General features: G+C 44.0%; 1 protein-coding gene across 1 annotated transcript in view; it reads right to left on the minus strand.

Annotated features, from left to right (window-relative positions):
* Window positions 1–5,232: 5,232 nt before the first annotated feature.
* ALG14 (ALG14 UDP-N-acetylglucosaminyltransferase subunit) overlaps window positions 5,233–14,746 on the minus strand; it is a 29,361-nt gene continuing 19,847 nt past the window's right edge. The window contains exon 4 of the mRNA XM_033151568.1: window positions 5,233–5,521. Within this exon, the coding sequence (XP_033007459.1) occupies window positions 5,291–5,521 (231 nt within the window). The 3' untranslated portion in view covers window positions 5,233–5,290. The remainder of the gene's footprint in view (window positions 5,522–14,746) is intronic.

The raw sequence follows: 14,746 nt of genomic DNA on the forward strand, positions 1-14,746 counted from the left end.
GGTGGGAGGCAGGGGAGTGGCATTTGCATGGGGAAAGCTTTCATCTGTCCCAGCTTCTCCTCTGCAACCTCTCCACCTGGCTGCTCCCCTTTCCCCCCTTCCTGCCCCGCAAATGGAGAGAAAATAGAGGGCCGGAGAAGGGTGGAGTTGAAGAGGAAAGGGAAGGGTTAACTACCCAGCTCCTATTTTCTTGCCCACAAATGCTTTTGCACCACAGCCATTTCTTGCATTTTTAGAAGAGCCTGCTGGCCATACTATGGCCCCATGAATTGTCCTCTGGAAACATTGTGGAAATGGGATTTTTCAGTTTTTGCACCAACCCTCTGGAAACCCTCAAGAGATTCACGAAACTTAATTGCTTGGATGTTTTAAATGGTTGTTAAAAACCTAGGCTTGCTTACCTGGGCCTTTGTTGTTGTTGTTGTTCAGTCGTTCAGTCGTGTCCGACTCTTCGTGACCCCATGGACCAGAGCACGCCAGGCACGCCTATCCTTCACTGCCTCTCGCAGTTTGGCCAAACCTAGGCCTTTACTGATGTTTAAATGGCTTATCCTGTTTAGCAGCTGAGATTGTTGTTCTTAACTGATGGGATTTTTAAAAATCAAGTTAGTTAGTTAGTTAGTTAGGATACTTGAAAACCAATTAACTGATTTCCCCCCCTTAAAAGGTAAGGATATAAATTATGTGATGATGATGATCTGCTTTAGTTGTAGCTAGCATTAATGGACCAAATGGTCTGGTTTAGTATATAGGTCTTTACTGTTAGCTTGAGCAAGTGTGTCTTTCCACTGTCGTGCTGAAATCCTTCAACTCAGGGATAGAGAATCTTTGGCCCTCCAGATGTTGTCAGCTTACAACTCTCATCATCAGCTAGTTGGGGCTGATGGGAGTTAAGAGTCCAACAACATCTGGAGGATGACAGCTTCCCCATCCCTGCTTCAGCGAAAAATGTGGGGGACCGAACCAGAGTCCTCCAACCATTATGTTTTCTATTAACACCGAGCTATTCCACATGTAAGCAAATGCAGTGCAGTGGCATATTTTAGACTACAGAACAAATTGAGTGACACAAAAATCTATAAGGACCGTGCAATAAATATTCCCAGGGAATGAAAAGAGCTTTAGCCATAACAGGCAGTAAGTACATCTTCCTTTATTTACCAAAACAATTTGCAAGGCTGCAGGAAGTCCTGATAATATAACCCCCATTTGAGTTACTAGGCCAAAAGCTAGCACACATAAGTCGAAGCCAGGGTCAGGTCATTCCCAAGGATATTAAGTGCTGACCCATACATTTTGCACAGAATTCTTCCCAAGAAAGTATTTTATCCCTTTAGGTTCCATGTAGAAGCCATTAAACACATTAATGGCTCTGCTGCAGCTAAACCAGCACACAAGGTTACTTTTGAGTATTTGATTTATCTCACACCTAAGCCAAAGGATAAAAATGCACAAGAAACCAAACACAGTTTTCCACAGTAAGGAAAGCTGACGTCTATGTTTTCACACTGGATGGGAATATTTGTTAATTTCTTTTTAAAATATATATTTCACATTTTTATATCCTGCCCTTCATCCTACAATGGAGCACAGAGTGGCTAACAGCATAAAACAATGCATTCTTCACAAAACCATTAAATGACCTAACAGGTTCTCATCAATAAAAACAGCAGCAAGAGCTCCATAACACCAGTTAAACCTCCAAGGCCTAGACAAATAGGTGAGCTTCCAAATTCTGCCTAGAGTGGAGGACAACCTTATTTCACCCAGGAGGAGGTTCATAGAATCATAGCGTTGTAGAGTTGGGAGGGATCCCAAGGGTGATCTAGTCCAACCCCCTGCAATGCAGGAATCTCAGCTACAGCATTCGTGACAGATGGCCATCCAACTTATGCTTAAAAACCTCCAAGGAAGAAGAGTCCACAACCTTCCAAGGGAGACAGCTCTTACTGTCAGAAAGTTCTTCTTGATGATTACTGAGAATCTACTTTCTTGTAACTTGAAGCCATTGGTTCGAGTCCTACCCTCCAGAGCAGGAGAAAACCAGCTTGTTCTATAGGCAAGGTGCTGCCCCTGAGAATGCTGTCTTGTGTGACCATCTTCCTTGCTGCCAACACTGATGGAACCATGAGCAGGGCCTCTCCCATTGATCATAAAGTCCAGATTAGAAAGTACTGAGGAAAGCGTTCCTTCAATTACTTGAGTGACAAGTTGTTCATGGTTTTGTACACTAGCACTTTGAACTGTGTGTAGTAGTTCACTGGCAGCCAATGCAGTGAAGATCAGGCGATAAGATTCCTTCTCACTGCTCTTTCAGTGGGATTTTGCATCAGCTGCAGCTTCTGGGCTATTTTCAAGGATACCTGTAGTAGCCTATACAGGTTATTAGAACATAGATAATCAAGGTTAGACTATCTTGGTCCAGGAACAGTAGTAGCTGGTGAAACATCCAGAGCTGGGCATCAGCACTCCTTATCACCATAGTCACTTTAGGCCCCCCAGTGACAGCTTGGAATTGATGAGAATTGCCAAGCTACATAGCTACTCTTTCAGTGGGAGTTTTACCCCACCCAGGGCAGCCATCTTCTGAACTCCTGAACATGGAAATGGCTGACCCACAGCATCTCAATCTTCTCAGGATTTAACATCCATTTACTGGTTCTTATCTAGTCCATCAGACTCCAGACACAGGTCCAGCACCTGCACAGCCTTTCCGATGGAACGGAGACATGGAGCTGGGTGGTACCTGCATGTTGGTGATGCCATGCTCCAAATCACCAGATGATGTCTCCCAGTAGCTTCATGTAGATGCCAGTTCCTCTGCCAAAATGATAACATTGTGTTCCCAAAATGTGAACCAGGCTTCACGGGATATTAAATGAAGCATACCTCTGGATGAAATTGAGGAGCACCTTCTGATAAAGGTTATTTTCCTTATCAACGCATGTATCAACATGGCAGCATCAATATGAATATGAGAGCCAGTGTGGTGTAGGGGTTAAGAGTGGTAGGCTCATAATCTGGTGAACCGGGTTCGTGTCTCCGCTCCTCCACATGCAGCTGCTGGGTGACCTTGGGCTAGTCACACTTCTTTGAAGTCTCTCAGCCCCACTCACCTCACAGAGTGTTTGTTGTGGGGGAGGAAGGGAAAGGAGAATGTTAGCCGCTTTGAGACTCCTTCGGGTAGTGATAAAGCGGGATATGAAATCCAAACTCTTCTTCTTATAGAGAAGCTGGCTTTTAAATTTTAAAAAAAACAACCCTGCTCATCTGAACAATTTGCAAACCACAGGCACCTTCACTTCTTCGTATCAAAGCTATCCCTCTCCATATTTTAACATCCCTCTAGAAAAAATGATCAAAAGTCACAGTTAATATAGAAAGTAAAAACTATCATTCTCTTGCAGTAATGTATAGGATTATTGTTTGGCTTCCTCGTGTTTCGTTTATGCATCATGTGGACCTTTTCCACTTTTCTGTTACTCTCTTCAATGTATATGTTTCTCCAGCCAAAATTTGTTCATCGATGTGACTCAGTATATGCAGATGACAGATGTGTTTACATTGCTTTATATACAGAACAACATATATAGTTATGATTTGCCAGATGGGTGGAAAAGGCTGCAACAGACTTAGCAAAATCCAGTCTCCGACAATATCTATTTTCTAACAGTGTTTAAATGCCATTTACCATTTAAGGGAGGGAATGGCTTCATGCGCTAACTAAACATGTCTTGAACTTTTAAACATACAAAACCTACATATACTTAAGTTCACTGAGGAAGTGACATTTTACCTTTTTTTGGCATCATTAACGCTCATTATCCACACATGGGGCTGCAAAGTGTGCTAAAGAGTCTCACTGCTTCCTAATGACTGTTTCCTCCCTGTAATTCAACACTGTTAAAAGATTTAACGCTCAGCTTGGAAAAATCTGTCTCCCTTGTGCACATGCGGTTCATCTGTTTGTGACATCCGCTACCTTTTCATTTATCTTAACAATCGAACACAATGCTTTAGAAAGCTTACTTTAGAACACAGGGCCAACTTTTGAGAGGCCAAAAAGAAAAATGATACTGGATTTAATGCTATGGGTTTTGTTTTGTTTTTTTGGAAAGGCTGCAGAACGAAAACTGTCCTCAGGCCAAGTTAATATGACCGTTTCCTTTATGCTCAAAATATTCACTAGGGATTTTGCTGCTTGCATACAGGAAACAAGGGCTGTGGTACCAGAACAAGATTCTGTTTCTTATAATTTAAGGGGCATGTTTAAGCAACCGCTCGGTGCAGTTTTGGCTCTAAAAAGCCATTCCCCCTGAATGGCCTTTGAGGAGAGACTGCAGGACCCCAACACACCACCATAGTCTTACACGAGAAGGCGGGTAAGGGGCAGAGTGAACAGGTCAGGGAGAAACTGTGTGCAAATAAATACAGCCCATTCCAATTCTGACTTGTTCCATATGGAAAGGAGGGCAGAAGGAAATGTGGAATGTTAACATCTGACCAAGGCCAGTATCTTCCCAATTGGAATTCTCCATATACATTCTCAACAGGATCTCATTGCAATAGGCTAGAGCACCAGCCATCATACTCGCCTTTAGTGACTGGGGAAACACTTGTGACAGTAGGTGAATAAAACATTATTTTGTGATCGGGAATGAGATGATTGCGGGGGACCAGCCCTACTTCCATGATTCCTAGGTGGTACCTTAGGGATATGCCAACATCAAACATCAGTTTCATGTCTTATGCGTATATGAAGTGTGTATGTGTGTGCATACACAACATAAAGTAAAAAAGGAAAACAAAAACAAAGAAAACTGAAATAAATGCTTATATCCAATGTAAGCTGTGGGGGGGGGGAGCCTATTTTTTTCCTACTGTTTTGTACAGTGCCGTGCACCTTGATGGACACCGCATAAATAATAGTGATCTTCTCCGCTGTGCAATTTCACCACAAACTAATATTCTCCCCCCCCCTCCACCATATTACTCCATTTACCTTGTTCCCTGACTCATCAGAAAGGGGCTTTTTAAAGAGATGAAGATGAAGGGTGGCAGTCCTGAAAACCAAAGTGACGCAACAGAGGTAGAGTTGAGTTCCTGATGGCAACTGGAAAGAGAAGCATAATCTTGTGGCACCCAGCTATGCGATACTGGGTGGTACGCACATACGGTCTAGTTTGGTTTTTAGAAATACACTAATGAGTCTTGCTCGACTTGTGTAAGGGCCAGTTGGAAAAAAAACATCAGAGTTGGTACTAAAACACATTGAGCTTGTCCTTTCTTGTCATACGATTCGCCCAAGATAGAGAGACTTGGGATACTTTTCTTTCAGCGCAGGCCACTGGACGATGAAATAATCTGAAAAGTGGTAAAGGATCTTCCCGGACAGAGACAGGTTTTCCACACGGCAGATGCTCTCGACGTATACAATGGTTATGCTTTTTATCCCCAGCATCCTGAGCAGGAGGGCAGATGCGCATATGGGAACGCAAGTTCCTGGGCCATTGCACAAAACCTAAAAAGAAAAAATGCAATACAGAAAATTTAATTTCAAAACCCCACCATTAATGGAGAGTGCAAGGATAAATCCCATCTGTCATACAGGACGATAAAAAACAAAAGTGAAAGGCTAATGCAATTTAAGTTCAAGACAAAATAAAAAATGATTATTGGAAAAAACAAAGTCATTGCCTTCTCCACTGTCAAAATTTGGGGTTTTACGATGCAGAGAATCTATTATTTGCTTGTATTATTCTGTAAACTGCAATCTATGGTGACGAATAAATGGAGATGGCTTCCACTGAGCCAAAACAGGGCTTAGATATTGATTCGCAGCAGTTCCTTGGGAAGAGGCCTTTCTGATCCCAACCATCTGACATCCATTTTTTCTACAACAACAAAATGCCTTGTGGCACCTTAAAGGCTAACACATTTATTACGGCTTAGTTTTCACGAACTGCTTCATCAGATGCAGCTGATGTTGTTTTTGCTGCAACAGGCTAACACAGCTACCCCTCTGGAAATGGTTATGTTTTGCTATTTGTCCAGGCTTTTTGGCAGGGGATAGGTGCGTTTAGGAGTTTTAGGGACATTTTGATTATTGCATACTGGATGTTGTTTTATTTTGGGTTTTGTGCTGCTGACTGCCCTAGGTACCCTTCAGAGGGAAAGGGGCAGGATACAAATTGAACAAATGAACACAAAACTTTTCTACAGATACTGAGGACCGAATCTACACCCAAAAGAATAACTTCCCCACCTATGACCTCTGAGAGTGAGACCATACCTGCACCATACAATTAAAGCATTATTAAGCCGCTTTTAACTGTTGTGGTCCCCCCCCCAAAAAAAATCATGGGAAACTGTAGTTTGTTAAGGGGGCCAAGAGTTGTTGCAAGACCCCTATTCTCACAATTTCCAGAGTAGTTTAACAATCCATCTCTCCTCCCACGGAACTTGGGTACTGTAGTTCTGTGAGGGGAATAGGGGTCTCCAAAAAACTCTCCACACCCTTAACTAACTATAGAATTCCCAGGATGCTTTTAGTTTTTTGGGGGGGGGTCATGATTGTTAAAGGGATTCAATAGCGCTGTAAAAATATGGTGCGGATGCAGCCTGAGAGAATGCATATTGCACGCAGGTATGTAGAAATTCTCAAATAAATTCCCAGGGCAGGGGTGTCACTAGACCATTCCTTCCTTTGTTACTACCCTGCTCTTACTTCACTCAGGCAACAATCCCAATTCCACTCCCATCTTTGTGATGACCCTTTCAGTAACGAAGGGGAAAACCAATATGGTGCTGAAATGCTTGGGGGTGGGGGCACCCATTCTTGTTGTCTTACTGTCTTTTCTAGGGCTAGGTGATTGGAATCCAACTGTGGAAATTAATTTGATTTCCCTCCCCCCTTCATGGTTGCTGGGCTGACTTGGGTGAGGGGGGGCTCTTCCAGCTGAGGTTCTGTTATACATGTACCCTGCCTTCTTCACTGATTTTTTTTTCAGAGGGCCCGGTTCTTAAATTGCTCCTGTTTTTAAAATAAGCTGTCGTGCTTTGGATCAGGGTTTCCCCAAACTTGGCCCTCCAACTGTTTCGGGACTACAATTCCCATCATCCCTGACCACTGGTCCTGTTAGCTAGAGATGATGGGAGTTGTAGTCCAAAACAGCTGGAGAACCCAAGTTTGGGAAACCCTGTTTTAGATGGAGGCTGTCATTGTCTGTCATGTCACAAATTAAGAAGACAATCCCCCCCACACACACACACACAAAATGGGGTGGAGGGGACAGCAGAGGTGAAGCACAGCTCATGGGTGGCTGGGTACCCATTTGCCCCAGCCTGGCTACAGGTCTGGGTGGGAAAGTGACGAAAAATTTCCCTACAATGGAAAAGTAGCTTAGGGGGAGGGAATTGTTGGAGGCGACAGGAATGATGTGAAAATGTCTGTGTGAAAGATGGGAAGGTACATGAGAATCAACTACTTCAAAAGTGCTAAGAGTAACTGGGGCCCCCTGCCTTGAGGCCTACAATCTGTTAACAGCAGCATGGCATAATTACAAATAGGGTTGCCACTATTTTGTGGAAAAAAAATAGTGAACATAATGTGAAAAAAGTGGACTGTCCACTCAAATAGTGGACACCTGGCAACCCTAATTACAAATGGCAAGTGTGTTACCACATACTGTACTATATTGAGGATAATGAGCTAAACATGGGAAGGCTGTTTCTGCTAGTACCCTATTTCCCCTCACATGTAGTCCTGTTCGGCGTGTTGGATATTTGATGGGTTTGGGGTTTTTTTTGTGTGTGTCCTGCTTTTACTGCTAGCTGCCTAAAACTTCTAAATCAGATGGGGTTCTACAGAAATATTAAATCAAAATGTGTGCCTTAACGTGCGCCAAGGAAGCTTGCAGTTCTGAGAAAATTATCAGGGAAAATAATAATGTGCTGTGGGACTATCCAAGATTTCTGTGGGGAGAAGAGGAATTGTGAATGTGGTCAGCATGAGTCATCCACGAATTTATTATAATTAGGCTTCGGAGAACTCTTTTTGTAGGCTATTGTGGAGATGAACAGCTAATAAGAAAAAATAAATAAACTGCCGGAGTCTGCTTTAAGAGTTTCCTCCCCTCCCCCTTGGCTTATTCTCCCATTGAAATAAATAGTAACTGGTTCCCCCATTAGGGTAGAAAGGCATCTTAAAATCTACAATGCCAATTCTGGCATAGTTGTTCTACAGTTCTTATTAACTGTTCAACAGTTTTAATTCAAGAGAGAATCACCTCACAAATTCTGTGTCGGCAGAACTGTAATGTGTCCCTTACCGTGTTCCATTTTCACCCAGATGCAACTTTCCATGAGATTAGTTCACAGCATTTTGACCACCTCTGTTTGATGGTATTCTTGAGGTGTCAACAACTGGCCACATCCAGCCCCCCTGAGTACTAATTATCCACACACTTCCAACTGCCAGCCCACAAGAGAAAGAAAATATGGAAGAAACAGAGGCTGTAGCCAATTGTTTTGCCAGAAATCCACTATGGCGTGTGGGACCAGCCTGCTCCCCTCTTTCACCTCCAATAAGAGAATGTGTTGACCAGAGCTCTGTTCTTTTAATCAGGACTGTAACCTTTAATTATTTAATCAGTTACTTAAAAACAACAACACCTTTTGACTCAGTGCAGAGAACAGGTGGTCTTCCAGATATTGTTGGTATCTAACTCCCATCAGACTGAGCTAGCATGGTGAACTGTCAGGGATGCTAGAAATTATAGGTCAGCAACATCTGGGGGGCTACAAGTTCCCTGCCCCAGTTTTAAATCAACTGAAAAGACTTTCCCAACATGTTTTTAATATACACACAGGCCCCACTATCCAAATGTTCATTATATGAAAATTCACTTATCCAAACAAGAGGAGTTAGTACCCAAACCTCGCAATACACACTGCAGATTCAGATATCCAAATAGCCAGACCTACCTGTAGTACTGTAAACAAAAAAGCAACCTTAAACAAGTCTTACTTTTCTGTGTTTTGCTGGTGTGTACATCCGTTTCACCAGAATTCATTGGGGAGTGAGACATTGGACATTCCTTGTTTCCCTTCTGCAAGGTTTCAGAGGGTTTTCTTGAGTTTCTTCATCACTTTGGGGTCAAAATTCCATGGTCGGGAACACAGTAGAATTTTTACCATAGAAATTAATGGAAACTGTTGACTCATTCTGCGAACGCTTACCTAACAAACGATTTCCTGATAACCCATTGTGTTCAGATAGCGAAACCTGCATCTACTCCCCTAAAATTGGCTAGGTCCACATTGAAAGAGGTACTCTCCCTTCACTTTCACAGAGAAGGGAACATATAGCCTAAGATGGTGCCTCCAAAACCAAGTATGTAAAAGGTAAAGGGACCCCTGACCATTAGGTCCAGTCATGTCCGACTCTGGGGTTGTGGCTCATCTCGCGTTACTGGCTGAGGGAGCCGGTGTACAGCTTTTGGGTCATGTGGCCAGCATGACTAAGCCACTTCTGGCGAACCAGAGCAGCGCACAGAAACGCCATTTACCTTCCCGCCGGAGCGGTACCTATTTATCTACTTGCACTTTGACGTGCTTTCGAACTGCTAGGTGGGCAGGAGCTGGGACTGAGCAACGGGAGCTCACCCCGTCGCGGGGATTCGAACCGCCGACCTTCTGATCAGCAAGCCCTAGGCTCTGTGGTTTAACCCACAGCCCCACCCGCGTCCAAAACCAAGTATGTACCCCCCCATAAAACAAGCTGATAAACAAGTTTAAATCTTTAAAACAAATTGCCTGAGCAAATTTATACAATATTCAATTTGTTGAATCAATTGATTCAACAAGTTTTCTTTAATTGGGCAGTAATTGTATTTTCATAGAACCTTTACGATCCAATGTTTGCCTAGCAGAAGGTTTCCCTTTGCTGAAAAGATTTCCTCTGGGCTTTGTCTATATTATTTTATTTCTCTATTCCATTGCAGGGATTTCACTTGCCTTCCACCTTCACATTACAAAGAGTAACAGGCTGTTGTAAACAAAAACTGCAGGTCTGCATTGAGCTTTTCTACCCTCCCTCACTCCACAACTAGCTTAATTTACCCTGAGCCCTTCCATCATTTCAATGTGCTTTTAATTGGCTGCTTCTGGTGAAATGATTGAAATAGCATCAGGATACAGAGCAAGTTGAACTAGACCCTACCAATGGAAAGAGTCTGACACAGGACTCCTGTTTTCTGCGATACTTATGTTCTTTGCAATCTGCAGTGCTAACCACAGAACGTAACACTGAAAGCTGCAATCCTAAATACTTGAGAGCATGCGCCATGGAACAGAGTGGGATATCCTTCAGAGTAAATATGCATAGGGACTGCACTGTTTATGGTGCTGGAGGAGACTCTTGAGAGTCCCATGGACTGCAAAAAGATCAAACTTATCCATCCTTAAAGAAATCAGCCCTGAGTGCTCACTGGAAGGGCAGATCCTGAAGTTGAGGCTCCAGTACTTTGGCCACTTCATGAGAAGAGAAGACTCCCTAGAAATGACCCTGATGTTGGAAAGATGGAGGGCACAAGGAGAAGGGGACGGCAGAGGATGAGATAGTTGGACAGTGTTCTCAAAGCTACTAACATGAGTTTGGCCAAACTGCAAGAGGCAGTGAAGGATAGGCGTGCCTGGCATGCTCTGGTCCATGGGGTCACGAAGAGTCGGACACGACTGAACGACTGAACAACAACACCAACCCACAAACAGGACCGAAATGCACAACTGTATAAAGCAACACATAAACACACACACCCCTTCCCTTTGAGCAAAGGAGAAAACAGATCCAGTTGATGTAGGCAAAATGTATGAAGACAGCAGAAACCATTCCTCGTCCCCCTCCCCCCAGACCTGGCATCCATTGAACTTTGACACTGTGCAGATGAAAGCTGCTTCAGTCTACTGAATGTGTAAATCTGTTCGAATGACATTTACTAGTTTCCAATGCAGAAACCAAGCTCCCAGCCTTGCATGGATTAAATGTCAGCCAAACTGGCCATAGAAGGGAGAAAGCCACTTTTAGGCCACTTGTTGAAACAAATGAACTCCTATGTGTATTTTAATTCCACTTTGGAGATCTCGGGATGTTCCCAAGCTAAAAGAAACAAAAAGAGGACAATGATTCCAGACTCTTGGTGCAAACCTACACATTTTGAGCATGCAGCCGTTCTGCTGAAGAAAGGCTTAAGGACCTTATCAGAGCGGAAAGCTGCCGTAGACACTGGCCTTTGTAAGTCCAGCAGTGGTAGTGTAACACACTGTATTTCCATGTTCCGTGCCAAAGCCTGCTTTGTGGCCAAATAACTGCCTGAACTTTGGCAGTGATTCGCAAAGGCACCTAACAGCATCTTTGTCCTCCCTTATTTGCCAGTGCCTTACAAAACAAAGAACAATTATAAGGGCCTTTCCCACATGGAACAGTTGGCATGGCAGAACAGCTATGGTGTTAAATTTGTATGTGTTTGAAATCCCTGCTTGGACACTTAAGGTGTAATCCTGCCATGTTATTCACACAGTTCTAATGGGGCTTATACATGAGTAGCCCCTTTACAGAGTTTCAGCCAAGTGTTTCTAGGAAGCCTTAGGCAACCCACTATACATGTATGTGTGCCTGTTTAATTAATTAACAGCAGGGGAGAGTGCTCTTGCGCTCAAATCCTGCAACTTGGTTATACTGAACTTTTGATGTGAGTAAGCAACAAGAGGGTTAGCTCCAGCTAGCCAGACCTCTGCCTAAACTGCCTCTGCTGCAGCCACTGAGCAGCTTTAGAGAGCCCTGGCAGCTTTGCAGAGCGGGGTGAGAGAAAAGATGAGTCGCTTCCATTGCCTAGTTGGAATGCAAGCAGCACAGAGGTGGTTGCAACTGATTTATAATGACAAGGGGTGACTGTAGAGATAAGGAAGCCTCACCTCATTCGCCACTTCTACTCTCCATACACCCTTTGCTAGGTGGGGCATGGAGGTGGAGTAGGTTTAGACTGCAGAATTAACTGGTTTTTCCAGATGTGTGATGCAAGGATGCCTTGGAATCACAAAAATAGAGGGACACCCCCACACACACTTTTAAGATTCATGAAATGATTGACGGCCAAGACTGATAAAAAGCTTATACTGTGGCATCCTTACACTGGAGACAAATAAATAAGTGAAGGCAAGTTTTTATTGTTTGATTTTTTTTACTGTGGTTTTATAATTGTTGGAAGCCACCCAGAGTGGCTGGGGCATTGGGGCAACCCAGTCAGATGGGCAGCATATAAATAATAAAAGTGTTGTTTTGCTACTACTACTACTACTAACCTGGGCTATATAAAGTGATTGCATGAGCAATTACTTCTTGATACACCCCATTCTACCTTTACACTTACAAGGAAATGGCGCAGGCAGGCAGGGCCTTACTTACTGGTTTTGCTAGAATAACAGGAGAGCCGCCCTATGCTACACAGCTACCCATTTTGTGCTCTTCTGTGGGGTACATTATAGCCTCGTGGATATCCAATGGCCCCATATTACTCCAAAGTTTTGGGGCAGGCATTGTGGTGTGGGGATAGACGTGGCAAAACTGAGGAAGCGATCCGCTGCCAAACGAAATCCTAAAGCTTCGAAGGAGTATTTGCACGCTGGAGACCAGGAGACCACCACAGGACCTTTTTACTGCTCAGTGCTACATGGAGTCTTTCATGCTTTTTGATGGTCCACGATTCTGTGTGCCTGCTTCCCAACTTTCGTTCTTCTCTTAAGTTACTTGATGGGCCATGCAAACACCAGTGCAGCACCTCCCTGGGCCAGTTACAATTAAGGAGTGGACCATTAGTAGACGTATTCCCCTAACCAAGGCGGAGCCCAAGAACCTGAGAAGCTGCCTTACACTGAGTCAGATCATTGGTCCATTTAGCTCAGGACCAACTACACTAGGAGTGGGCAGCTGGATTCTTATCTCCCTCACCCACTTGCAGACCAACTGACGGGTGGGAGGAGCCACCCACTTGTTGGTCACAGGGTGTCATGACATCAGGTGACTGACAAGAGGCAAAGTTCAAAGGAGGTTGCTGCAGTTGCTGATTGTCTGCTAGAGCAACCACCTTGGAAGATATGGATTTAGTGTGCCTTCAAAGAGGCTCCCTTTTAATGGACCATCAGCTGAAAATATTTCTAAAACTGGAGCATTTGTCCCTCTGCAGAGAAAGCAGCTTACAACCTGTTTCCTTCTGAGAGGAGTGCGCCATTTAAAACACAGAACTTTTTTTTCTTTCCGAAGGAAAGAGCCTGACAATCAAGCTGATTGTTGTGTGCTTGGGAAGCACTGCCCCAGAGGTTTTGGGTTTGCTGAGCACAGCACTTCAGCCAGCTGCTGATTGTGCCTGCAAAGCCCCTTTCAACCAAGCCCCACCTTTACCTGCCCCTCACCTGACACGAGGTGTAGGGCAGGTGGGCATGCATGGACAAAACAGCCTGGCAGGATAAATGGTGGTGCCTGATTTAGTTATTGAACAAAGCAAGCAAGGATTTAAAGAAGAAATGTTCTGGCTTGGAACTGTGGTTTCATCACCGGATGACTCTGAACTGTTATTTTACTTTTCTTCTCAGGCAGGGAACTTTGAGGACAGAATAGAGCATTGGGAAGCTGTCGGACTGATAAGACTCCTTTTGTTTGACCTGCCACCTCTCCTCCTCCTTGGAGGCGTTTACAAGGGGTGCAGAAATTATCCTATCAGGACTCCAGCACATGGCCCATATTGTGGGTCCCTAAATCACTAGGGAGTTAGGGACCCTTCCGATCATAGGTGCTTTCCGTTCTGTGAACCCCGCTTTCCTGTCCTTGGCTCCCTCTACTCTGCTCAGTGTTTTCTTAATTTCCTCAACTTTCACTGTTCTATTTTCTTTTGCTTACTCTTTTGTTTCAGCTGCCTTTCCACTTATACCTGAAGTGCACGGAGACAATCTGACCTCCTGGAGCATTTCCTCTGCTGTGCCTTCACTGTCAAAACAGTCACAAGGTTTTGGGGTCTAGCCACAATAATGCATTCTATGCATCTGCAAGTTACTTTTCAGCTAAGGCAGCTCCCAAAGTGACTTAGGTCACATGTACACCATACCACTAAAGTGTTGCTACACCATTTTAACATTCATGGAGAATCCTAAGAAATATAGCTTGTAAAGGGTGCCGGGAACTGTAGCTCTGTGAAGTAAGCACCCTTAACAAACTACAGATCCCAGGATCAGCTGCGTTTTCTTCCGCAGCCTCAGGTGGAACGGCTGGCTGTTACATCCATCTGCCTTCCCAAGAAGATTGCACAGCAATTATTTCTGGCCCAGCCTTGCGAGCAAGCCCGCGACAATTACCAACCCACAATTTCAAACAGCCTGTCTGCCTGCTCATATAGGTTTTTAAAATTAAATACAGCCCCTTACAAATTAAAACAAATCCTTTAATTTCATACCCTTACAAGTTGTTGGCAAAAGAACAGTTGCTCTGGGACTGGTGAGGAAAGAGACGTCTAGCACCTCTGCTTTGAGGTAACTTCAAATAAGAAATTCTTCCCCTACTTTCCTTTATAGCCTGAATGTAAAGCACACACCCCTTTTTACCCAAACTGACACAGGAGGCTCAACCCTAAATATGCTGACTTGAAAGACAGTTCCAGCTGTGTTCAACGAGGCTTGTCCCAGGTAAGTACAGCCTTTG

The sequence above is a fragment of the Lacerta agilis genome, chromosome 6 (genome assembly GCF_009819535.1).
Source record: "Lacerta agilis isolate rLacAgi1 chromosome 6, rLacAgi1.pri, whole genome shotgun sequence".
In the NCBI taxonomy this organism is placed as follows: Eukaryota; Metazoa; Chordata; class Lepidosauria; order Squamata; family Lacertidae; genus Lacerta; species Lacerta agilis.